General features: G+C 49.6%; 2 protein-coding genes across 2 annotated transcripts in view; one reads left to right on the top strand and one right to left on the bottom strand.

Moving 5' to 3' along the window:
- The window catches only part of LOC140207931 (uncharacterized), a 139,298-nt gene that overhangs the window by 85,305 nt on the left and 27,846 nt on the right, over window positions 1-26,147 (top strand). The window lies entirely within an intron of this gene.
- Window positions 8,979-17,524, bottom strand: LOC140207602 (protein NLRC3-like). The gene is made up of 7 exons (XM_072276149.1): window positions 17,417-17,524; window positions 13,366-13,537; window positions 13,202-13,267; window positions 10,507-12,262; window positions 9,553-9,639; window positions 9,231-9,398; window positions 8,979-9,066 (listed from the first exon to the last, which is right to left on the bottom strand). The coding sequence occupies exons 1-7, from the start codon at window positions 17,507-17,509 to the stop codon at window positions 8,979-8,981; spliced, it is 2,430 nt and encodes an 809-aa protein (XP_072132250.1). The 5' UTR covers window positions 17,510-17,524.

The raw sequence follows: 26,147 nt of genomic DNA on the forward strand, positions 1-26,147 counted from the left end.
GTTAGTGGGGGAACAGCGGCGTTTGTGTCCTTGTTTTCGGTGCTAAATGCCTTTCTGTGCTGGCGAGTTGCCAGCGGCCGCAGCTGGGAGTACGCAGTTAGCAGCCGCCAACAACCCCAGTCCAAACTGGCAGAAAAACTCCGAACGAAACCTCCACACTAAAACAGCCACTGACGCAGATGTCCATGAGACCCTTCAAATTCCCTCCGAAGTATCTCACGAATCTTATGCAACAGTTTTCCTCGATGTTTCTCAGCTCAGTCAGAACTATTCCACCCTGGGAGTCGGTGATGGGACGGTGTGGAGGCAGACTCACCCTGTCTGAAATGGAAAGTTCGTAATGGGTCAATGTGCAGGGAGCTTCGCTCTGTGCCTGACCTTGGCAGTGCGTGATGGGACCACATAGCGGGCGCTTAACTCTGTGTTTGAGCCCGGGAGTGTGTGAAGAGATGGTGCAGAGGGAACTTCACTGTGTGTCTGATCCTGGGAGTGTGTGATGGGATGTTGTGGAGGGGGCTTCTTCCTGTGTCTGTTCCCGGGTTTGTGTGTTGGGTCGCCTTGGTGTGAGCTTGACCCTGTGTTCGACCCCGGAACTGTGTGATGAGACGGTGTGGAAGGAGTCTCACTCTAGGTGTCCTCCAGAGATTGTGTGATGGAGCGGTGCAGAGGGAGCTTATCCATATGTCTGATCTCAGGTCTGAGCAATGGAATGGTGTGAGAGAGCTTCTCTCTGCGTCTTACCCTGCGTGTGTGTGTGTGATGGGATGCTGCGGAGGGAGATTCGCTCTCTTTCTGTCCCGCAGTGGCTGTGATGATACGTTGCAGGGGGGATTTCGTCTGTAACTGGCCCCGGATGAGTGAGTTAGGACGGACAGCTTCATTCTGTGTCTGACCTGGCAATAGTAGGACGGGACAAAGCAGAGCAGTTTCTCTTTGTGTCAGACCCTGAAGTGTGTGATGGGAAGGTGTACAGGACGATGCAGTGGAAGTTTCACTGTGTTTCTGACCTCAGGAGTGTGTGATGGGATGGTGTGGATGATGCTTCAGTGTGTTTATGACTTTGGGTTTGCGTGCTGTGACGGTGCGGATCGAACTTCTTTCTGTGTCTGACTCTTTTTTTTCACAAAATTCTTTATTACAAATATCGGTGCTGTACAATATATACAAAACAGTGACTAACACAATTACTTCACTACAAATAGACAATACACATTAAACCAAAATATTACCATCTCTATCAGTGATGGCAATTAACTCCCGCGGAGCCCAACGTTCCCGGAACGCCTCAGTGGTCGCCGTGGACAGCGCGTGTTCCTTTTCAATATTCACCCGAGCAGGAACATTCCTCCTAAACATTGCCAGGCAGTCTGCCCGGGGAGATCCTCCCTCCACCCGTTTCCAGCAGTCACGGATGGCTGTTTTTGCCAGCCCCAGGAGCAAGTTGACAAGGACACCCTCATCCCTCTGTGCCCCCCTCCTTACTGGATGACCATATATAAATAGAGTGGGGCTAAAATGCAACCAGGAGGCGAGAAGCAGCCCACACAAATACGCAAAAAGGGGCTGCAGTCTCGCACACTCCGTGTACATATGGTACACGGTCTCCTCCAGCCAGCAGCAGTGACATGCGGCTGGGAGGTCCATGTACAAACTAAAGAACTTATTACAGGGCACCGCTCTATGCAGCACCCTCCACCCCAGGTCCTCAAGATGCATGGGAAGAACCCTCTCGTAAAGGGACTTCCATTGCCGACCCCCTCACCTCCAGATGGAAAGACTGACCGCCCTGGCATGTCAGGATGGTGGACAAGGGCTAGGAAGAGGAGGGTGTGGAGCAGCAGTCCATACAGATACCTCCTACATGCATCCCTGAACAGGATTGTGGGTGTCGAGGGGAGACAGCTCAAGTTGTGTGGACTCGGCTCTCGGATAAGATTGCGGGGCCTGGGCCCGACGAGCAGTTCAGCCTGAGTCGCTCCACCCACCTGAGCCGCAGCGACATCCGTTGAGGTAGGGTTAGGGTCGGCCAGGATTCTACCCTCTGCCAGAGAAGGGGATTCCTGGCCTGAGGCAACCATGTTCCAGACTCTCAGTAGGTCCTGATAGAAGCCGGGCAGCCTCTGCAAAGCAGCACGGCTGACGCCCGCCGGTGGTAGCTGCATATCTTCATGAAGACAGCAGCCCCTCCAGAGGAAGAAAGTTGCCAACACGTGTCACCTGGTAGGGTGCTCGGCGTACAGGGATTTCTGCACGGTCCTGAGGCGGAGAGCTGCCAGTCGCGTACATGCGCACACCAGCGACTGTCCGCCCTTTCCCACTGGGAGACTCAAGACCGCTGCGGAGACCCAGTGTTTTCTGTTGCCCCAGAAGAAGTCCACTGACTTCCTCTGCATTCTCGCGACAGAGGGGGCAGGAGGGGACAAGATAACCATCCGGTACCACAACATGGAGGCCACCAGCTGGTTTATGACCACCACCGTGCCTTGATAGGAAAGCACGCTGCGAAGGCCTGACCAGCACCCCAGCCGGTCCATGACTTTCATCTCCAGGCCCGGCCAGTTCGCCTGCCAGGTCCCCCCAGAAGGACTCAGGTAGGCTCCGAGATAGAGAAGACGACTGGTGCTCCACTCAAAAGCTCTCATCTCCTTCAGCAGTGAGTCCACCTGCCATTGGCCCACTAAGAGTCCAGAACATTTCTCCCAGTTTATCCGAGCGGAGGATGCTGCCGAGAAAACTTCTTGGCGGTCGCGCATCCTCCGCAGGTCATTGGGATCTGTCATCATGAGGAGTACCTTATCGGCGTAGGCCGGGAGGATGACCTCCATGTCCGGTTCACGCAGAACCAGACCTGTCAGCCTTCGCCGAAGAAGGCTAAGGAATGGCTCGACACAGATCGCATACAACTGACCGGACATGGGTCACCACTGACATACTCCTCTTCTGAAGGGAATGGGTGCTGTCAGTGATCCGTTAATCTTAACAAGGCACTCTGCAGCAGAGTATAGGAGCTGAACTCGGGCCACTAAGTGTGGCCCAAGCCCAAAAGCCTGCAGACTGCCCACCAGGAAACTGTGGTCTACCCGGTCAAGCGCCTTTTCCTGGGCAAGAGAAAGAAACGCTGCTGGGGACCCAGTCTTCTGGAGCAGCTGGATCAGATCCGTACTAGGTGGACATTGTCCCGTATGGAGCGACCGGGGGCTGTGTAAGATTGGTCAGGATGTATCACCTGTCTCATTACTGAACCAAGACGGTTGGCTATTGCCCAGGTGAAGATCTTGTAATCCGCACACAAGAGGGAGACCAGCCGCCAGTTCTTTAGCAGGCGGAGGTCTCCCTTCTTGGGCAGTAGAACCACGACAGCTCTCCGCCATGAGAGGGGCATTTCCCCGGTGACCAGCCTCTCCCCCAAGACAAGCCTGTAATCAACCCCAAGAATATCCCAGAAAGCCTGATAAAACTCCGCACTCAGTCCATCTAAGCCAGGGGACTTACACCTCCAGAGTGGCCGTCTCCGGAGCATTAGATAGCCCCTCCAGAGTCAGGGGAGCGTCCAGATGCACTGCGTCCTCTGGGCTGACCTTAGGGAAATCTTTCCATTCCTCATTGCACACCTCTGCATTTGACGGATCTGGCGAGAATAAGGACTGATAGAATGAGCGGACTTCAATGTTAATTCCGTCAGGGTCCGTGATGGAGGAGCCATTAGCAGCCAGCAACTCCACTAACTGCTTTTGAACTCCCCAGCACTTCTCCAACAAGTAGAAGAAGGGTGAGCCACGGTCCAAACCTTGCAGCATTTGGATCCGCGACCTCACGTACGCACCTCGGGACTGCTGGAGCTGCAGATTCCTTAGTGCATCCTTCTTCTCCTGGTATTCCTGCCACAGCTGTTGGTCTCCAGTGGTCGGACCAAGACAGGATTGCAGGTCATGTAACATTCTCTCAAGCCGCTCAATCTCAGCGCCCTGCCTCTTTGACGACCCCCTAGTGCACTCCCGATATAAATTCCAGATGTGGGCTTTGCCCACATCCCACCACAGCCGTAGGGACCAGAACTCTCTCCGTATTTCTCTCCAGGTGACCCAGAACGCTCGGAGAGAATCCCGGAATCGGCTGTCCTCCAGCAGGCAGTTGTTAAAATGCCAGTACTTGGATCCCACCCGAGGGTGCAGAGGAGTAAATTCCATCCACACAAGGTGATGATCCGAGCACAACGCTGGCCGCATGGAGGACGCCGACACGCGAGGGATGTAAGCCAGAGAGATATGCAGGCGGTCTATCTGGGACCCTCCCTCTCTAGATCTTCTCGAGAAGGCACTAGAGTCGGGGTGAAGATTCCGCCAGCTGTCCACCAAGTCAAAGGAGCCGACTAGCTCCTTTAACTTTTTTGCCAATGCTGGGTCGCGTTGGAGGCCCGAGCAGTCCTCCACCTCGAGGGTACAGTTGAAATCTCCCCCGAGGATAACGCAGTCCCCAGGATCGATGGAATTCAGCAGAGTGGACAGCTGACAGAATAGGCGTGTCTGTATCACACCGCGCCTCAGAGCATACACATTGATAAAATGCAGGGGTGCACCATCCAGGCACACAGCCAGGTGGAGCAGATGGCCGGGCACAATATCTTGGACTCTTACGATTTCTGGCTGGAAGGTTGGGGCCAACAGGATCGCCACCCCGCTAGAGTTGGAGCTGAGGTGGCTCATGTAGACCCCGTCCTGCCACTCCAGGAGCCAAGCGGACTCCTCCCCCGGGATGGTATGGGTTTCCTGCAGGAAACTCACCGCATATCTTCCACCCCTGAGGACTGAGAGATTGTTATATCTGCTGAGAGAACCCCTGCTGCTGTTTACATTTAGACTAGCTATGGTGAGCTTCATGTCGGTAGTACACTAGGCCTCAGCACCAGTACCCTTCCCGGTGAGAGCGGAGGCGCCCTCTACCACACTGTCCCGAAAAAAAGTTGGAACATGTTTTTGCTCTCCAGGCCCGACTGGTGCCAGGGATATTCTGTGGCCCACCATCTCCCGAAGGAGCGAGGCTGCTTCTCACTCTGATGTCCCTCACCAGGTCATCCAGGAAGGATTTCAGTTGTTGCCTGTCATTCCCCGACACTGCATTCCTCTTCCCGTTCGCCTTCCGTCTGCGGATGACTCGCAGGGACTTCACCAGCCTCGGCATGCTAGACCAGCGAAGCGAGGATAGCTTCGGCCGATGCTTTGCACCCTCAGAGATTAGAGTGAACTCTCAGATTTGATTCACAGGTATCAATGGAGAATTCTCGGGAGGGGTGAGGATGTCCAACGTCTCACTATCAAAGGACTCTCCCTCCAATCCCTCACTGCAAATAGATCCCCCATCTTCCTCCCCGTGTGTTCCAATAGATGGCTGCAGTTGTAACCCACACTGTGCAGCGGGTACCTCACTCATACCTGCTCTCTCCACCGTCGCATCAGACTTATCCACAGTTATGACAGTGGAGGGATAATCCCCAGGGTCTCCCTGCAGGCTATTAGTTGATGGGGTCGGCCTGTACAGCCTCCCTAGGGGACAGGTATGAAGGGGACCGCAGCACCTCTTGTCCAAGGGATTCACTGGCAGCCTGAGAGAGCTTGGTCTCCTCCCCGCTCATATTATTCAATACACTTGCCTCCAGGGAGGTGTTTACTACTGAGTCCTGGGTGGAGGGCTCCAGGGCTGTCTCATTTGTGCAAACAGGGCTAGCACCAGTTTTCTCAACAACCACATCATCTACCACAGGACTGGTGGCTACATCTGGGAACACAGGTTTAGAAACAACCTCCACCCGGATTCCCACCCCTTCCTGGGACACCCCGCATCTACATTCCCTGCCCCCTTGGGGTAACATTCCCTTCTCCTCTTCACGCCGGAGGAGCACACAGGTGCAGGATTCACCGATGGGGCGGTACTCTCCGCTTCCATCGCCCTGTCCACCTGCGCACCTCCCCGAGCCTCCGGCTCCACTTCAGGGCAAATGGGCGTGAGCTCTGCGGTCTCGGGGGCGGAGTTCTTAGGGTGTTTGGACGACTTCTCGCTTTCTTGCCCCGCACAGGCTCCACCCCGACCCTCGCCTGAACTTCCCTGTGCGTAGCCTCAAGATCTCCCACCTGAACCACAGGGGCAGAAGCAAGGACTGAAAGAGACGTAGGAATAGGGACAGGGGTATGGGCAGTGTCCGGGGTAGGCGCAGGGACAGGTGTAGGAATAGGATCAGGGGCAGAGGTTGCTGGGGCACTGGTGCCCGAAGTGGACTCCCTCGGGTGTTAGGACAGTCCCTCCGAAGGCGCCCCACCTCCCCGCATGTATGGCACCGTGGGCGCTCAGAGTTGCAGTACACCTGATAGTCTGCCCCCTCGTGTCGGACAGTAAACCGGCCCTCAACGTCGTTCTCCCTTTCCACCTGCACGAATACCTGACGCCAAACAGAGATTACGGTACGTCTCTTAAATTTGTGTCTGATGGCCGTTATCTCTGACCTTACTTGTCCCAAGTGGGCTAGTGGGGGAAGCAGGTCCTCGTTGGGAATGAAAGGCTTGACGTCACCGAGTACGATGCGTTGCGTGGGAGCTGTCACCAGCTCCAACTGTAAAAGGATGTTTTCCACCGTGATCTCTCCGCTAAGAGCCCGATGTACCAACTCATCATTCTGCAGATAAGACACTGCTTTCCCGAAGTCTTTCTCCGTGGCCAAAATACCACCTTTCCCCACCAGGTCCTCCATGGCCTCTGCACACTTTTCCAGAGGAGTTCCAGGACGTAAAATACATTGCACCCCGTGTTTTACTTTCACCGACCGAAACAGGGCGTTGTCCGAGGCTGGAGAGGCAGCGGTCTTTGCATAACTCCCCAACGGCCTGCGAGTCCCTGGAGACCGTTCCAGCATTTTGACTGTATGTCCGAATCGAGAAATATACGGCGGTGCCGGTTATAAATTCCTGGAGCGAGTAGAGTAACTGGAAGAAAAAGTTTGTACATGACAGTACCCCGCTGGCTCGGCGCCAGAAACTCCAACACCAGGAAAGTCTCCGTCGGTGCTGCAGAACTCCCAGGCCGTGAGAGGTCGAGACGTCTCAACAGATGCTTCGGCTCCTAAACTGGACGAGAATCGCGGCGATAAAGGTGGAATGACATTGTCCCGATGTTAGTGGGGGAACAACGGCATTTGTGTCCGGTTTTTAGAGCGAATCGGCTTCCTGGTGAGTTGCCAGCGGCCGCAGCTGGGAGCTACGCAGTTAGCAGCCACCAACAAACCCGGGGAGTGTGTGGTGAGATGGTGTGGAGGAAGCTTCACTCTGTGTCTGACCCCTTTTTTCCCCACACAATTCTTTTAGTACAAGTAGCGTGGTCTGCAATATTTACAAAACAGTGACTAACACAGCTGCTTCACTACAAATAGATAATGCACATGAAACCAAAATGTTCCCATCTCCATCACTGATGGCATTTACACCCCGTGGAGCCCAACGATCCCGGAACGCCTCTAAACTCACCGTGGATTGCGCGTGTTCCTTTTCAATATTTACCCGAGCACGAACATACCCACTAAACATTGCCAGGCTTTGGGATAGTGTGGAGCAGGATTCACTCTGTGTCTGATCCCGGGAATGTGTGACGGAATGGTGTGGAGGGAGATTCTCTCAGTGCTTGATCCGGACTGTTTGATGGGAGGGTGCGGAGGGTGCGCTCACACTGTGTCTGACCTCGGGGAGTGGAGGTTGGGTGGTGTGGAAGGAGATTTATCTCCGTGTTTTATCGGGGGACTGTGTGATGGGATGGTTTGGAGGAAGCTACAGTCTGTGTCTGACACAGGAATTTTGTAATGGCACAGGCCGGAGTGAGATATTCTATGTGTCTGACCCTGGGAGAGTATCATGGAATGGTGTGGAGGGAATTCTCTGTGTCTGACCCTGTGAGTGTGTGATCCGACAGTATGGAGGGAGCTGCACGTTGTGTTTGATCCCAGGAGTGTGTGATGGGACTGGTTAAAGGGAGCTTCACTCTGTGTTTGATCCGTGGACTGTGTGATGGGACAGTGTGGACGGAGCTACATTCTCTGTCTGATCCGGGGGGCCTGTGATGGGACGGTGCGACGGGAGCTTCACACCGTGACTGATCTGGAAGGTGTGTGATTTCGACTGCGTTGAAGGAGCTTCACTCTGTTACTGACTCCGGGAGTGTGTGATGGGATGCTGTGGAGGGAGTTTCACTCTGTGTCTGACACAAGAATTTTGTAATGAGACGAATCTTACTTAGATCTTATCAATGTCTGATCCTGGGAATGTATCATGGGATGGTGTGGAGGGAAATTTTTATGCCTGACCCTGTGACTGTGTAATCCAACGGTGAGGAGGGAACTTCACTGTGTCTTATCCGAGGAGTGTGTGAAGAACTGCATCGAGGGAGCTTCACTCTGTGTCTGGGCTTGGGTGTGTGTGTGTTGGGACAGTGTGGAGGGAGCTTCATTCTGTGTCTGACACAAGAATTTTGTAATGGGATGAATTGGAGATAGATTTTCTCAATGTCTGACTCTGGGAGGGTATCATGGGATGGTGTGGAGGAATTCTCTGTGTCTGACCCTGTAAATGTGAGGAGGGAGCTTCTGTCTGTGTCTTATCCGGGGAGTGTGTAAAGGGCAGCATCGAGGGAGCTTCACTCTGTTTCTGACCTGGGAGTGTGTGATGGGTCGGTGCGGAGGGAGCTTCTCTCGGTGATTGACCCCAGGGTGTTTGATGGGATGGTGTGGTGGTAGCTGCTCTCAGTTTCTGACCCAGGGACTATTTGATGGGTCGGTGACCGACCCTACGACACAGACCGTGACTGAAACCAGTTCGATTAGAACCGTCGGGAATTACACCTGGCGCACGGCCATTAACGGGAAGGGCGGGAGTTAAATGGGAGGGTGGGGAATCGGCCAAAAATGTTCCCATCCTTCGGGCGGGGAGGTTCACACATTCAGATGTTCACACGGACACTGTCAGTCCGGGTCTGGGCTCCAGAAGAGATCTCAGTTCCTTCCACTTGGTCTCACTGAACCGATTCCCCCTCAGCCTGAAACAGATGGAAGAATAAAGATGAAATAAACAGATTACACAACAGTGTCAGTAACAGTGGGCTGGGGTTAATGTTTCAACAACACTCACAGACAAATATCACCAGAAAACCCGCGGATCCGCTGATATTTTATCACATTGAACATTAACAAAATCACTCACGCGATCCAATCCAGACTCGGGAGGGTCAGTATGAGGTCTCGGAGAGCGGGGATAGATCGGTCTGTGAGCGAGTTCCATCCCAGGTCCAGCTCTGTCAGTGATGGGTTTATACTGAGAGCGGAGATGAGATCCTCGGCACCAGAATCTGTGAGACCGACACCCCCCAGCCTGGAAATGAGAAAGAGAGTGAGGGTGAAGGACACAGAGAGACAGGAGACGGTAGAAATCCCCAGTGTTTATCAACACAATTACTGGTCACGTTAATGTTCAGTGTCAGACACCCAGTGACTGTAAACACAATCTCCCACAGTCTGGTACTTACCCCAGTTTCTGTATTTTACGCTCCGGGTTCCTCAGAGCCGCGGACACCAGTTTCACTCCTGAATCTCTCAGTTTATTGTGCCCAATTCTAAACGCAAACAGACAAATTGATGAACAAAGTGATTCAAACCGTGGGTCTGAGGGAATTTCTCTCACTCGGATATTTCAGGAAACACTAAACCCTTCAGTAAATCACTGATCGGAGTTTCCATCGCTGTCAATGTCCCTCACTGCCCAGCTCCAGGGTATTCACCGAATGTCAGTAATGTAGTCTGTCGCTGTGACTTTGTGAACTCCACATATTCTGTCTCATTCCCCGATGGTTAGAAAAGTGTTCCTGACGTGAGAGGGTCGGAAGCGGCAAGGGTAAGAGAGATCCCACTGGAGGAAGGGGGATGGGGAAGAGAGATCCCACAGGAGGAAGAGGGATGGGGAAGAGAGATCCCACAGAAGGAAACCAATGGGAAAAGATAATCCTACAAGACGAGAGAATGCAGAAATAGATTGCAAGGGAGGGTGTGCCTGAACTGTGGAGAGGAAATGTGCCCATGGGTATCTGGTACTGAGCAAAGTCACACAGGTGGACTGATGGTGATAGCCACGCACGGAGAAGGGCAGGGGAGAACAATCTCACAATGGTATTTCTTTTCTTCTCACTGGTACAGTCCCCTGACGGTCTCTTGTCCCTCACCGGGAAGTGTGTGTGAATCTCTGACCCACCTGCTGCTGACAGTGTCAGTATCACTGAGAAGGAATATTGTCAATGGACGTGTCACAGGCAGCGAGAAACACGGCCATTCTTGTGATTTACTACTATTAAAGCAACGGCTGTTGTTCACGGGTCATTTGTCGCAATTCTTCACAATCAGATTTAATACAGTCTTACCCAAATTCCTTTACATTGAAACAACACAATGGAATAGTTTCACCGTTCAGAGTGAGAGATTCAAGTTACCTCAAAGCTTGGCACTTGTGCAGCCCTGGTCCCAGTCGCTGGATTCCTTCACACTGAATGTGGCAGCCAGCCAGGTTGAGGTGTTTTATTGTATCACAGAGTCCGATGACATGAGACAGGACCGCGCAGTCAATCGGGGTCAGTGTCATTCCACTGAATGAAAGTGTTTCCACTGATCCCAGCGTATCCTGAGCCAGTCCACGATTCTGAGACTCAAACAGGTAGTGCAATGTGTTCAGGAGGCTCCTTTTACCAGCTTCACACTCTGTGTTTCCAATCTGACGTTTAACCTCCTCCTTCACCCAGTCAATCACCTGGCAGGTTGTTTGATGAGGAAATGGACCCAGAAATTCCTCCAGACCCCGAGCTGTCATTGGGGAGGAGAGACCAGCAATAAAACGGAGAAATACCTCAAATCGCCCATCAGTCGTGTTGCGGGCTTCAGTGAGGAATTTCAGGATACCCCTGGGATGTGGATCCAGGAATTGTGCGACTGCAGCTACAAACTCTTGGATGGTGAGGTGTGGGAATGTGTACACCACGCTCCGGGCAGAATCCTCTCTCTCCAAAAGCTCCATCAGTAATCCGGACAGGAACTGGGAAGGATGCAGATTGTAGTTGATCATATCTACATCTGTAAACAGAATCTTCTTCTCGGACACTCCTCTGAAGGCCATCTGACCGACCCTGAGTAACACATCACGGGGGTTTTCAGTCTCACGGCCGTGGTTTTTCAGGATGTTGTAAGTATAGTAGGAGTACAGTTGGGTGATGGTCTTGGGAACTCGCTGCGGGTCCCTGACTCTTTGTGTGAAGAAGGGGCCCAGTGCCTGAGCGAGGACACAGCAGTAGGAGGGGTTGCAGCTCATGGTGTACAAGATCTCGTTCTTCTTCACGTGTTTGAAAACAGCTGCTGCCACCGTCTCATCTTCAAAATGTTTGATGAAATATTCCTTCCGTTCCTCACCAACAAATCCTAGGATTTCAGCCCGGACACTGATGTCTGCCTTTTCCAATAAATGTAATGCTGTGGGTCGGGTGGTCACCAGCACTGAACACCCTGGGAGCAGCTTGTGCTGGATTAAACTGTACACAATGTCCGACACCCTGCATTTGAATTCAGGATTTGGGCAGACATTCTGTGATTCTGTGTCTCTCTGACTGTCAGCAAAATTGATCCTGTCCTTGAATTCATCCAAACCATCGAATATAAACAACAATCCTTCTGGGTTCTTCCAGACCTCTCTCAAGGAATTCCCAAAGTAAGGATACTGATCCAGAATCAGTTCCCTCAGGTTTATTCTGCAGTTTATGGAGTTTAAATCCCGGAATTTGAAACTAAAGACAAACTGGAATAGTTGGTATATTTTCCCCGTGGCCCAGTCATATACAATCTTTTGTACCAGTGTTGTTTTCCCGATCCCCGGGACTCCGGCCACTGCTGCAGAAATCCCGGATTTGTTTCCAAAGAAAGAGCTTTTCAATTTTTGAACAAAGCTCCTCTTGAATAACTGATCAATCCAGATTTTTTCCAGCTTTCCGCGGAGATGTTTTTCTCTCCACTCCTCGTGGTCTCTGCCTCTTGCCAGCAGCTCATGTTCCACCAGGGTCTGATCTCGAACAGTAGAAATGACCGTGAGCTCAACGTATCGATCAACCAGCTGGAAAATCTTCACCTTGTCCTGCGTCAGTATCGTGTTCACTCTCAGTTTCTCTGTTTGCCCGTGCAGAATTTCCATGTGCTTCCATCGAACATCTTGGGACAGACAGAAAAAGATCGTCAATGTCTGATTTGATGAAGAGCACTGAACATAGCTGCCTTAACAAGAAAAATGTTCAAGACATTGTTTGGGTGAAATAGGGAGCTCAGAGATAAGAGTGTCTGGAAGTGAACGATGGCCCAGAAACATTTCTGATCTGATTCAGATATGTAGTTAAAGGCTCCCCCTCCCCTCTGTTCATAATTTTCAGATGGTCCAGCGAGCACCAAGTGCACAAGTGATTCTGGAGAGGAGAGTGTTGTGTGGGGCGGTGGTTTCACTGCTTTCACTGCTCAGCTTCTGCTCAACTGTGCAACACCGCAGGGGGGGTAACAGTGGAGGGGAGGAACAATTTACTTGCTCAACTCTTTTTACTTTTCTCACAATGGGCCTGATGCTCTTGACACGCCTTTAGGTTTAAGCTGTCAATACTGACCCACAGAAAAGGAACATAATCTTGGTTTCCATTTCCAGTCTGAGCCAGTCACGGTGTAACATCCTTGAACCGAGGAGCTGGTACGTGAACTCGGGCAATTCCCTGATGTCCGCAGAGGAATAACATCAAATCTCGGCCCCACTTTAGTTCTGAGCAGTGTTACTTCCCTTGCTGGCGTTGGATGTGTCCAATCGGAACAGTTTGGATTCAGTTTTGTCAAATCTCGGGATATTCGACATTAGTGAAAGGGGAGCGCTGAGGCTTCCTCTCTGACCAACTATAATGTCTGCTATAAAACTCATAGAGGCCTCTGGGTGCACAGCCCGAGACCTGGAAGGTGCCGGGCTTTGTAGCAGATACAAATGGTTTCCTGTCCTGCAGCCAGAGCAACAAAAAACCTGCCTCCTAGATTCTGACAGTCTCTAAACAAGCCTCAAGAGACAGGTATTCAGACTCTCAGAGTGAAATAAAGATTTGAGATTTTCGTTCCATCGCTTACCTTTCAGATGCGTGGGCACTTCAGATAAATCTTGGTCAGTGTCCATGTAGGCGAACTGGCCGTCACCTGTTCAAACAGATTAACCTGCATGAAGTCTGTTCTGTGTAATACTGTAAATTCATCAGCATTTACATCTGTAACACATAGTGTATTGTTCACCGTACCACGTTCCCGTATTTCATTCAATATCCTGCTCAGCTTCGGTAAATGGTGATGTAGTTTCACAAAGGATGCCCACATCACCCTCCGGGCCCCGGAGCCCTTCTCCATCACCAGATCCAGGAGGAGTTTGGATGCGCCCGCTTGGTTTCCCTTCTCCGCGAGCTCAGTCACACTCTGTAATGAACAACGGGGAATCTATTGAGGAGCGGAGGGATGGGTACAAATCTACCCTGAACATGGACTGACCCAGAACATTCTGCTCGCCGCATATCACTAACTGCCATTGAAGTGTTCACAGCGGGGGAGAAATTTTTAAAGAAGCGAGTGGGATCAGTCTAGACTTCCCTCACGCCACAGATTGTGGGGTAATTATCAAATTGGCAAGGTTTAAGCGGAGCAGACATAGTGTGAGTGAGCCAGAGATAGAGTGGGGAGTTGAGTCTTTGTGCCAGAGGGGGAGAGGCGAGACTGTAGGTAGATTTTTGGCAATATTTTACCGCTTTTTCATGGTTAGAACAGCGGGAATGCCAGGCAGGATCATGGAATGCCCTTCCTATGGGGTGTGGCAAGGATAGGGAGACCTCCATTGTCTCTGACAACTGCACCTTCAGGAAGTGCACCCAGTTGCAGCTTCTTACAGACTGTGCTAAGGAATTGGAGCTGGAGCTGGATGAGCCCAGGGTAATTCAGGAGACTGAGAGGTTGACTGACAGGCTCTACAGGGAGGGAGCTATACACAAGGCGCAGGACACAGGTAACTGGGTGACGTCAGGACTGGTAAAGGGGATAGGAAGCCACTGCAGGTCACTCCTCTGTAACAGGTATATGGCTTTCTGTTTCCGGGTACGGCCCAGCAGAGGAAAGCCACTGCGATTATGCCTTTGACACTGAGTTTCGTCTTGTGACTCAAAAGGGGTGAGAACAGTGAGCTGCGCTGACAGGGGGAATTTAATGATTAAGAGAACACACTGGAGATCCTGTTGATGAGAACAAGATTTCTGGATGGTGTGTTGTCACAGCCAGCGATATCTCGCATCGAGTCTGAAACTTTCTTAACGACACGGCGAGCAGCCGGCGGTCGTGCTCCACGTGGTCCATGACAAGAGTAGGAAGTGTGATGAGGTCCTGCAAAGTGAGTACATGGAGTTAGATGCTAAGCTGAAGTGCAGGACTTCCAGGGTTGTGTTATCAGTATTGCTACCTGTACCACGTGCTAGTGAGGCCTGAAACAGGACGATAATACAGTCTACGTGTGGCTGATGAAATGGTGCATGATCGAGGGCTTGAGATGTTTGAATGATTGGGCTCTCTTCCAAGTAATGTGGGACCTGGACAGACATAATCGTTTTGCACCCGAACTGGAGGGGGACTGATACCCTTGCGGGAAGGGTTGTTAGCGCTCCATTGGGAGACGATAAACTTGAGTTGCGGGGTGGGGAGGAGGGGTAAGGTGAAGAACCAGAGTGGATAATGGAATGGTTGTGTGGGAAAGATGTTGTTAAGCCGACATACAAGGTCAGCAAACTACAGGATGAATTAGGTGAAACTAATGTTCCGAGTTGTGTATTATTTCAATGCAAGGAGTATTGTGGGAAAGGCAGATGAGTTTAGAGCATGGATCAGCACATTGAGTTACAGCATTGTAACCATTAATGTAATTTTGGTTGCAGGAGGTGCAGGACCGGCAGCTCAGCATTCCAGGGTTCCGTTGTGTTAGACACGATTCGATAGAGCGGGAGGGATTTCAAATGGAGAGTGGCATAACTCGTCAGGAAAAAATGCTCCTGCATTGCTCAGACAGGACAAATTGGATAGCTGGTCCACTGAGACCACATGGGTGAAACTACGGATTAAGAAAGGGATGACCACGTTAGTGGGACGATATTACCGAGCACCCAAGAGTCAATGGGATTTAGATGAACAAATATGTAGAGATATCACAGAAACAAGAAACAAAAGGTTCTGATGGTAGATAATATTAACTTTCCATTTAGTGACTGGGACACCCATATTTTAAAGGACTGGATGGGATAGTGTATGACAAACGTTTTCAAGTTTCTGGGATCAATATATTGAGATCACAACTATAGACAGTGCATACAAGAATTCTATTAGGGAACAGGACATCGCGGGTAGCAGAGGTGTGTGCAGCGGAACATTTTGGATCTGGTGATCATAATGCCATTACTTTAAAGATCATTATGGAAAAGGATAGGTCTGGTCCGGTTAAGATTCTAAATTGCAGAAAGGCCAATTTTTATGGTATCAGAAAGAATCAGACGAAAGTGGATTGGGACATGTTGTTTTCTGGTACAGTTGTGCTTGGTAAGTGCGAAGGCCTCCAAAACTGAGATCTTGGTGTCCTTGTTCATCAGTCACTGAAAGTAAGCATGCAGGTACAGCAGGCAGTGAAGAAAGCTAATGGCATGTTGGCTTTCATAGCAAGGGGAGTTGAGTATAGGAGCAAAGAGGTCCTTCCTCAGTTGTACGGGGCCCTGGTGAGACCACATCTGGAGTATTGTGCGCAGTTTTGTTCTCCAAATTTGAGAAAGGACATTCTTGCTATTGAGTGAGTGCAGCGGAGGTTCACGAGGTTAATTCCCGGGATTGCGGGACTGTCATATGTTGAAAGATTGGAGCGACTGGGCTTGTATACACTGGAATTCAGCAGGATAAGAGGGGATGATAGGGCATCTGATTGAAACATATAAGATTATTAAGGGATTGGACACGCTAGAGGCAGGAAACATGTTCCCGATGTTGGGGGAATCCAGAACCAGAGGCCACAGTTTAAGAATAAGGGGTAGGCCATTTAAAACCGAGTTGAGGAAAAACTTTTTCACCCAGAGAGTTGTGGATCTGTGGAATGCTCTGCTTCAGAAGGCAGTGGAAGCCAATTCTCTGGATGCTTTCAAGAAAGAGCTAGATTAAACTCTTAATGATAGCGGATTCAAGGGATATGGAGTGAAGGCAGGAACGGGTTACTGATTGTGGATGCTCAGCCATGACCACAGTGAGTGGTGGTGCTGGCTCGAAAGGCCGAATGGCCTACTCCTGCACCTATTGTCTATTGTTGGGATATTGATCAAAAAAGGGTCAGCAGTTCGAATGAGAGACGATAGCCAGTGTTGCCTGGTCAAGTGAAAATGGAGTTGAAGGTAGACTCGAGAAATGAGCTGAGAAATAAGCCACTATATATTTGATCTGTGGGATACCTGGGGTCATCAAGAGAATACAAACTGATGAATGGTCATTAAGGTCGAGCATTGGGAACATGATGTGATGGCAGACAGTGTGGTGTAAAGTAGTTCCCTGTCCACTTGCAATGTCCGTCAAGTGTCACATCACTAAAGCTGTCAACTGTCAATCATTGTCTGTATCCTAACGGGTCTACAAATGTAAACACGAGGAATTCTGCAGATGCTGGAAATTCAAGCAACACACATCAAAGTTGCTGGTGAACGCAGCAGGCCAGGCAGCATCTCTAGGAAGAGGTACAGTCGACGTTTCGGGCTGAGACCCTTCGTCAGGACTAACTGAAGGAAGAGCTAGTAAGAGATTTGAAAGTGGGAGGGGGAGGGGGAGATGTAAAATGATAGGAGAAGACAGGAAGGGGGGGGATGGAGCCAAGAGCTGGACAGGTGATTAGCAAAAGGGATATGAGAGGATCATGGGACAGGAGGCCCAGGCAGAAAGAAAAGGGGGAGGAGGGAAAACCCAGAGGATGGGCAAGGGGTATAGTCAGAGGGACCGAGGGAGAAAAAGGAGAGAGAGAGAAAGCACGTCTTCCTAGAGATGCTGCCTGGCCTGCTGCGTTCACCAGCAACTTTGATGTGTGTTGCTTGGATCTAAAAATGAACGTGTTCACAAAGTTAGAGACAGGCTTGTATTGCTGAATAAAGTTTCATGGTTTCTGCAAACGAAAACTCTATTCCTGATGTTGACCACAAGCATCTCAGGATTTTCATAGCCCAGAGTTGCCGTTGCACCGGCTCTGTCAGTCTGTAATAGATTCAGTAGAATCTACACTCAGTCTATGTTCCTCCCACTTACCTGATACTCTCGCCCAGTGAAGTGATCTTCGCCCATTAACATGAAGCTGATTCCCTCCACACCCTCCTCAATCGCCTGCTCCAGTCGCTCCATGTAGAATCTCGTCAACCGGAACAGGTGGTGATCCTCACAATGTGACAGGAAGGCGGAGAATGCGGAGTTCAGGTCTGTAGTCAGTCACAGATCATAAAATAGTAGAGTGTACCATGCATATGGGACACGATGCCAACTTAAACCAATCCCATATTCAGGAACATGGTGAATATCCCTCCGTTCTCGACCTACTCATGAGTTGAAACACCTCTCAGATGCTCTGGGTATCTGTTTCCAGTCCCTCCCTAGGCAGCACATTCCAGACACCAATCACTCTCTGTGGAAAACATGTGTCCTAAATCCCCTTTAAACTTTACCCTCTAACTTCAAACCTATTCCCTCTAGTATTTGTGATGAAACCTGTCTGCACCCTCTCCAGACGGCTCACATCATTCTCATGATGTGGTTACCAGATTTGTGCACAATACTGAAATTGCCTCTTAACCAACGTTCATCCAGTTACAGCCCAACTTTTACAAATACCTCAACTCATCGCTACTAATTGTGTTGCCACTTTCAGGGAGCTGTGCACTTGCATCACAAGACCCGCCCGTACATCATTCTTATTCACTGTGCACATCGGCCGCCAACTTCACCTCCCAAAGTGCAACCTCTCCCATTTGCCCGAATTAACTGTACCTGGAGACTCTCCGCTCGTATTTCTGATTGGATGCTGAACAATTTCACAACAGTCCCAAATTTACCCAACTCCGCCAATTCTGTAAATCGACGAATCAGTCCACCCATGTGGTTTTACAAAGTACATCATTTTGAACAATACATAGTTTATTATTAATTTATTTACATCACACACGACGCATGGCAAGACAGTGATCTTTGAGGACACTACCGGTCACAGACCTTCAGCCAGAATAACGCTCCTGCAGTCCTGAGTCTATTTTATGAGCCCAAGACAACTTTGAAATCAATGTACAAATTCTCTGATTAAGATTCCTCAAGCCGAAACGTCGATAGTTAATTTCTCTCTATAGATGCTACTTGACCTGCTGAGCTCCTCCAGCACTTTGCGCCGTGCCTTCTCTACTTAACATTTTGTTTTACTTTACTCCTATTCGCCAAGGATATTTCATTTCTTCGGTAGCCACCACGCCCCCCTCCCGCCCCGCCAGAAACCCTGTTTAAAATTTCTCCTTTTCACTGTCTCCCGCACCCAACCAATTCTCCCAAAATATAATGTTCTTTAACTCGGCCACAGAAAATAGACACCGGAAACTCCCCTCACCTCCACTGAGCATCAACTCGAAAATCCAGGGAGAATTGACCATTGTCCGTCCAAAAAAGAAAACAACATTTTTTCTCTCACTGGCTGTTGGAGGCATTTCCCACATCAGGATGTACCAAATACTGACAGAAATTCTGTCTGTTCCCTGGACTGTTACATTGTCCGGTGCTGTATTCCTGTCTGAATTTCGCCCATACCCACCTTAACCATATAACAATTACAGCACGGAAACAGGCCATCTCGACCCTTCTCGTCCGTGAAGAACTCTTACTCTCACCGAGTCCCACCGACCTGCACTCAGTCCATAACCCTCCATTCCCTTCCTGTCCATATATCTATCCAACTTAACATTAAACGACAATATCGAACCTGCCTCAACCACTTCTGCTGGAAGCTCGTTCCACACAGCCACCACTGTCTGAGTAAAGAAGTTCCCCCTCATGTTACCCCTAAACTTTTGTCCCTTAACTCTCAACTCAGGAGCTCCTTCTCCTTTCACTCGGGTGAAGATTTGCCTGGTGAGCGGAGTGATTCGACCATTCCCGTTGTTAGGTCCTGCGCTGCACCTGGTGAATTGCTCCAGTGCTCAAGGTCGCTTTACCAGGAGGATCAATGACCCCGTTTGATGTACCTTCTCTCTGCGCCTTTAGCGCCCAGGTTTATTCCTCTGAACTATCTACACCTGCATCATAAGGACAGAGTCTTCATGGGAAAGAGCCAGGTGAGCATACCTGTGTCCATTCTGACTCTGACTGACGTTGGTTGATGGTCGTTTCCTTGTCTGCAAGAATGCACCACCTGCTGGCGATGATCTGAATTACACAAATAAAGCAGAGTGAGTCAGTTGCTGTCCCCTTCAATTTTAAAACACTCCTGTAAGGTTGCTGCTCCGTCTCCTACATTCCAGGGGATAAAGACATCCTCTCTCCAGATTGTGGCCATCCTCTCCTCAGAATAGAGGCCTTCTGGCCTTTACCACATGCTCGCAAATCTTCTCTGCACTCTTTCCACTTTAACCAAGTCTTTTCAAACATATAGCGTCTAGAACTATACTTTGTACTGTTAACACTGTCTCACCAACGACTTATACAACGGCCCCATAGTGACGAACACAACTCTTTACAGTTCGAACGACCCGGCTTCCATTTCCGCCGCTGTCTGTAAGAGTTTGCAGGTTCTCACTGTGATCGCATGGGTTTCCCCCGAGTGATCCGGTTTCCCCCACAGTCTCAAGACGTACCGCTGGGCAGGTTAATTAGTCATTGTAAATTGTCCTGTGATAAGACTAGGATTAAATCTTGGGATTTAATGGGTAGCGCGGCTCGCTGTATCTCAATATTGAATAAATAAAATGATGTCCCAGCTCCTGCACTCAGTACCCGGACTGTTGAAGGACGACGTGATAAACACGTCTTCACCACCCCATGTCGCCGCATTGAGCGAACTGTGCACTTATTCTCCTCGGTCCCTCTGTTCTCCGACAATCTCAGACCATGAGCTGCTTGTTGCCGCGAAGGTGAGGAACAGACTCAGTGGATTAAACCTGGTAGAGATGAAGCCAAAAGAACTGTGGATAGAAGTAAAGAGCATTATACAAGAGGTGGAGACAAAAAATATCACACCCTTGCTTTGAAGCAGGCGGCCATTGTTCTTAATTTTTAGTTAACCTGTCAATCATGCAAACAGGTAACAGTAGCAACACATAAGTCACCGGGGCCAGAAGTGACTTAAAAATAAAAACAAATATCTCCTTGATCGCTGTTCCAATGCACAGACAACTGGTTGTTTGAAAATAAAAAATCCGAAATAAATATCAGAAGCTGAATTATTCCCACCTTCATTCCCCGAGAGTGTCAGTTTCTGAGAGTGTGGATACGGTGTATCGTTTTGTTACAGATAGCCCCGCCCACCGCCCCACACGGAACTCTCGTAACCATGGCAACACACAATGCTGGAGGAACTCAGCAGGTCAGGCAGCTCTCTGGATGGGTGTAAATAGTCAACGTTGCGGACCGAGTCCCTTCATCAGGACTGGACTGGAAAGGGGAAGAGGGCAGATGATTGACTGATTTGGAAGGTGCGGCTTGTTATTCTGTGAGACTCGGTGCTCAGGGTCTGCGAGCAAGCAGCTGCCTGTCCTGTCCGTGCACATTCCTCAGAACAGGGAGCGGCCTTTCTGCTGAAATCAAATCGAAACCGTTCGACAAAACACCGTCATTCAAGCGTGAAGGAAGTTTAATATTGTAATTAACCCTTTCTGCTACAGGGAAGAGCGATAGAACCAGTGAAGCGATGTAAGGACATTACCCGGGGTCTCGAACCCGCAAAGTTACCAGTTACTTCGCTCCCCTGTTTGCTGCGAGCTTCCAGTATTTTGTTTTTATCTCAGACTCCTGTCATCTGTAGATGCGCTAAAAATAATTTTCAAGCTTCCTTCAAATAAATCAAACCGACGCATTCCGAAAAGCGACGTTTCGTAATATAACTGGGATTTGCCGGGATTCGCCCTGTCATTCGCCCTGTAGTTGCGTTTTAATGAGGGACAGAGAGATCGGTGACAGATCACTGCCCCGTGGGATTTCACATGTTGCTACCGGTGTGAAAGATGCCTTCAGCTCTCACTCAGTAGAAACCGCCCTGGAGAATATTTCTGGTTGACGGTAGCAACGTCGTTTCTCTTAATCCATTTGGACAATGATTGACCCGTTAACATGAATATGTCAGGACTGCCCTCTGCCACTAAATTCACTCCCGATCCCGATCAAAGCCGAGTTTCGCTGTAAACGCTGAATACTTGTACAGACTCATACACAACACTTACCTCTGATGCTGTAACCGGACGGCGTTCAGTGTGGTCCCGGGAAATCACAGACTGACTTCCCGGGTGACCGACAATGGTCCTGCACCGGTGGGCTCACCCTGTACGGAGAGTTGAGTCTGAGCTGCTGCTCCCGAGTCCGTCGGTCATTACAGATGGACAGGGCCGGGTGAGCCAGGGTAGAGCGGGACTGTCGCGGTCCGGGTCACACTAACTCTCACCGGCTCAGGACGGGTCCGACAGCGGGAGGAGGCGGGAGTGGGATCAATGCAGCAATGGAAAACAAACAGGCTGCGCTAACCATTCTGTCCGGATTTCCGTGTAAATCTCTCCTTTTTCTCTCATCGCAACCAGTGGGGCGGAGTTTCTCTATTTAACACAGCGAGTCCCAGGCTGCCGATTTGATCCAGCCCGGGTTCTGGGAGGGTCTGAGTTCCGCCCTCTGTGCAAACGGGACTGCCCGGCGTAGGTATTGTTAAGGGGGACAGCCACAGGGGTGCTCTCTAGCCTCTGACTGCCGCCGCTCCCTCTTCTGACTGTAACCGTCTTATCTGCCTCCCGAGACCCCGGTGTGACTACCTGCCTCCAGCTGCTCTCTATCACCTCCTCACTCTCCCTGACCAGACGAAGGTCATCGGGCTGCATCTCCAGCTCCCTAACGCGGTCCCTCTGGAGCTGCAGTTCGACGCACCTGGTGCAGAAGTGGCCGTCCGGGAGGCTGGGAGTCTCCAGGACCTCCCACATTTGACACCGAGCTCAGAACGCCGGCCTCACACACATAATTAGTCTGTCAGCATTGTACACAAGTAACGTACCTCGCCTTGACCCCTTACCTCCCAAGCCCTGTTGAGCCAAAGCCTTCCTACTCTGTCTCGCTCCACTCTTTCGCCCGCTGTATAAAGCTGTCTTCTTTTTAAACTCTTCTTGCTGTTCTCACTGGATGACCTCAATGAGGTTTTGCAGTCGTGCCCGTTCAAACCGCTGAAGAAATAACTAGCAAACCCCACTCTGTTGCGTCTGAAACAGCGGAACCCCCGAATATTGAGCTGCCAGTCCTGCCTCTCTGCAACCAAGTCTAACAGCTACAATGGGTTACCTGCCTTTGCTTCAATACTTCCTGCTTTGTAATTTACCAAACTCTGAACATTAGTCACAGCATGATTAACCTTTTGATTCATGACTTTGTCTGCGGTCTTAACAATATCTATTAAAGAAACTTGGATAAGTACATGGATGGGAGGGGGAAGGGGGCGTGTCAATGAGACTCGGCTGATTAAAAGCTCGACACAGAGACCGGGAATCGAGCAGAGTAAAACTCCTGGTGTGGAACAGGGAGACAGGGAATCGTGCGCCGTAAAACACCTAACGTGAAATAGGGAGACTGGGAATGGGAACCGTGTGCTGTGGATTTGTTCAGAGACTTGTGATGAGCCATGACTGGCATCCTTGGCACTGTGAGGGAATAAGTAGTTAGTCTAATAACTTTGACCAGTCACAGCACCTCTCTTCACTCATCCATGTCTCCTCGCCACGGATCTCCTTCACCCTGCTCTCTTCACCATCCCTCTCCCTGTCTCCGCATAAGCCTTCCATAAGACCATAAGATATAGGAGTAGAAGTAGGCCATTCTGCCCATCAAGTCTGCTCCACCATTCAATCATGGGCTGATCCAATTCTTCCAGTCATCCCCACTCCCCTGCTTTTACCCCATTCCCTTTGGATTATACATTTCCTGGATAATCCTCTCTACTCGCCACCCATCACACTCATCCCTCCTTTCTTGCCACCTCCTCATGCTCACCCCACCCTTCGCATCCCACAGCTTCACTAGTTCTACCTCAAGCCTGTCTCCTTAACCCTTCTCTCATTCCCACTCACCAGCCCTTTCTCGCTGCACAAAGTCGCTCACCCCTCCCTTCTCAAAAAAAGAAAGCTTCCTGCAACAGAAAATACGACAAGTCGTACATAAAACACGGATTTATTGCGACCGGAGACTCGCACGCTCCAAGCCCCCTGTGTGTGGTATGTGGAGACAAGCTGTCTAATGAGGCAATGAAGCCCTCAAAACTGCTTCGGCACCTTGAGACCAAGCACCCTGCACTTAAAGACAAACCCGTTGAGTTTTTTGTGCGGAAAAAATGTGAGCAAGCGGGACAGGAGCAAGTGGGACAGAAGGAAGTGCTGAGAGCCACCACCTCCACAAACGCTGCCGCTCTGAGAGTGTCGTACTTAGTGGCTAGCCGGATTGCTAAGGCTAAAAAGCCTTTCACTGTTGGTGAAGAATTGATTCTGCCTGCTGCCAAGGTCATGTGCCGTGAACTGTTGGGAGAAGCTGCAGCTAACAAGATGGCACAGGTTTCTCTTTCAGCTACCACAGTTTCAAGGAGAATCGATGCCATAGCGGAGGACATCGAAGCACAACTGTTGGAACGGCTTAACGAGTCACCATGGTACGCTATCCAGGTCGACGAGTCTACCGATGTCGACAACAAGGCAATACTACTGGTTTATGTGCGATATATATTTCAAGACGATGTGCACGAGGATATGTTGTGTGCACTGCCGTTGCCAACTAACACAACTGGGGCAGAACTATTCAAGTCTTTGAATGACTGCATGTCAGGCTAACTGGACTGATCATTCTGTGTTGGAATATGCACAGACGGGGCTGCAGCTGTGACTGGACGGCTGTCTGGTTTCACTACCCGAGTCAAAGAGGTTGCTCCTGAATGCCAGTCTACACACTGTATCATACACAGCGAAATGCTGCCTAGCCGAAAAATGTCACCTGATCTTAACAGCGTATTGAATGACGTTGTTGAAGTTATCAATCACATCAAAGCAAAAGCCCTTAACTCACGTCTGTTTGAGCAGCTTTGCGAGGAAATGGATGCAGAACACAAACGCTTTCTCTTACACACTGAAGTCAGGTGGCTATCAAGGAGGAGAGCCCTGGCCAGGGTTTTTGAGTTAACAGAGCCGCTACAGAGATTTCTTTCAGGAAAAAAGTCACCACTGGCAGCACACTTCAGTGACGAGGAGTGGAGAGCAAAACTCGCTTATCTGTGTGACATCTCCAACCTGCTCAATGAACTCAATTTGTCACTTCAGGGGAGAATGACAACTGTCTTCAAGTTGGCAGATAAAGTGTCTGCTTTCAAAGCCAAACTGGAACTGTGGGGACGGTGAGTGGACAGGGGCATATTTGACATGTTCCCAACATTAGCTGGGATGTTGGGAGAGACTGAGGCTGCACCATCCCTCTCACAGCTGGTGCGCGATCACCTGTCTTCGCTGGCGACAGAATTCGAGTGTTACTTCCCAACCGCAAATGACCCGAGACGTGCAAAGGAATGGGTCCGTGACCCATTTGTGAATGTTCCCAGTGAATCATCCATGTCAGCGCGGGAAGAAGATCAACTCCTCGAGCTTGCAAATGACGGTGGGCTGAAAAGTATGTTTGAAATAACATCTCTGCCGGCATTCTGGATCAAAGTCAAGGCTGAATATCCTGAGATAGCCACAAAAGCACTGAAAACGTTGCTTCCATTTCCGACATCATGTCTCTGTGAAGCGGGGTTTTCTGCAATGAATGCAACGAAAACTAAATTGCAGAATAGACTGGACATAAGGAACTCCCTTCGAGTATCGCTGTCTCCCATCACCCCTCGTTGGGACAGTCTTGTTGCAGGAAAACAAGCCCAGGGCTCCCACTGATTCAGCGATATTGGTGTGTTGCAATGATTTTATATGTTCATACGAGGAAAATATGTGCTGTGTGTTTAATATCCAAACGTTACTTAAAATGTTATGACTCTATTGACTTATAAGTGACTTATAGTTGAGTTATCACTATATTCATGCAAGGAAATTATGTGCTGTGTGTTTAAAAATAAATTCATTACATAAACCCTTTTAGAAACGAAATTGAATGTATTAGCCACTTATAAGTGACTTATAGTTGACTTATCACCTGTATTCTGGTCGTGATTAACACCACCCAACCCCACCCTCGTCGGCCTGTCTGCAAGAATATTGTTAATATTAAACCGGTCTGCAATGTGAAAAAGATTGGTGACCCCTGGTTTAAAATGAGAGAAAGTCAACATGATTTGAGAGGAACGTGCATATTTCAAAATCAAAGGATAAGAACAAATGTAAAAAAAATCATTGTATTTCAGTCAGAGGGGTGAATCTATGGAACAGTTGTAGTGAGAATTTAAAAACATGCACCACACTTAAAAAAGTTTTTAAAAATATATCAGAATAATTTAATGAACAAATATAAAACACATGATTTAAAATAAACGGGAGTAATGTAAATTAATGATACTTGGAACTGGATTTTGTGTTAAAAGATTATCAATGTTTTCATTTTGATGTGAAGATTGACACCAAATATGTTTTTGTATAAGTAAGAGGGGTAGGTGTAATAAGCTGTAGCTTCAGCCTACACCCTTTCGGTCTGTGTTAAAGAATATCTATGGTTTTGTTGTTTTATGAAATCATCGTTGAGAATGATGTTTTTTGTTGTTTGTACTGACCAAAAAATAAAATTTCATTCATATCCTTCCCAC

This window comes from Mobula birostris, chromosome 13 (assembly GCF_030028105.1).
Source record: "Mobula birostris isolate sMobBir1 chromosome 13, sMobBir1.hap1, whole genome shotgun sequence".
NCBI lineage: Eukaryota > Metazoa > Chordata > Chondrichthyes > Myliobatiformes > Myliobatidae > Mobula > Mobula birostris.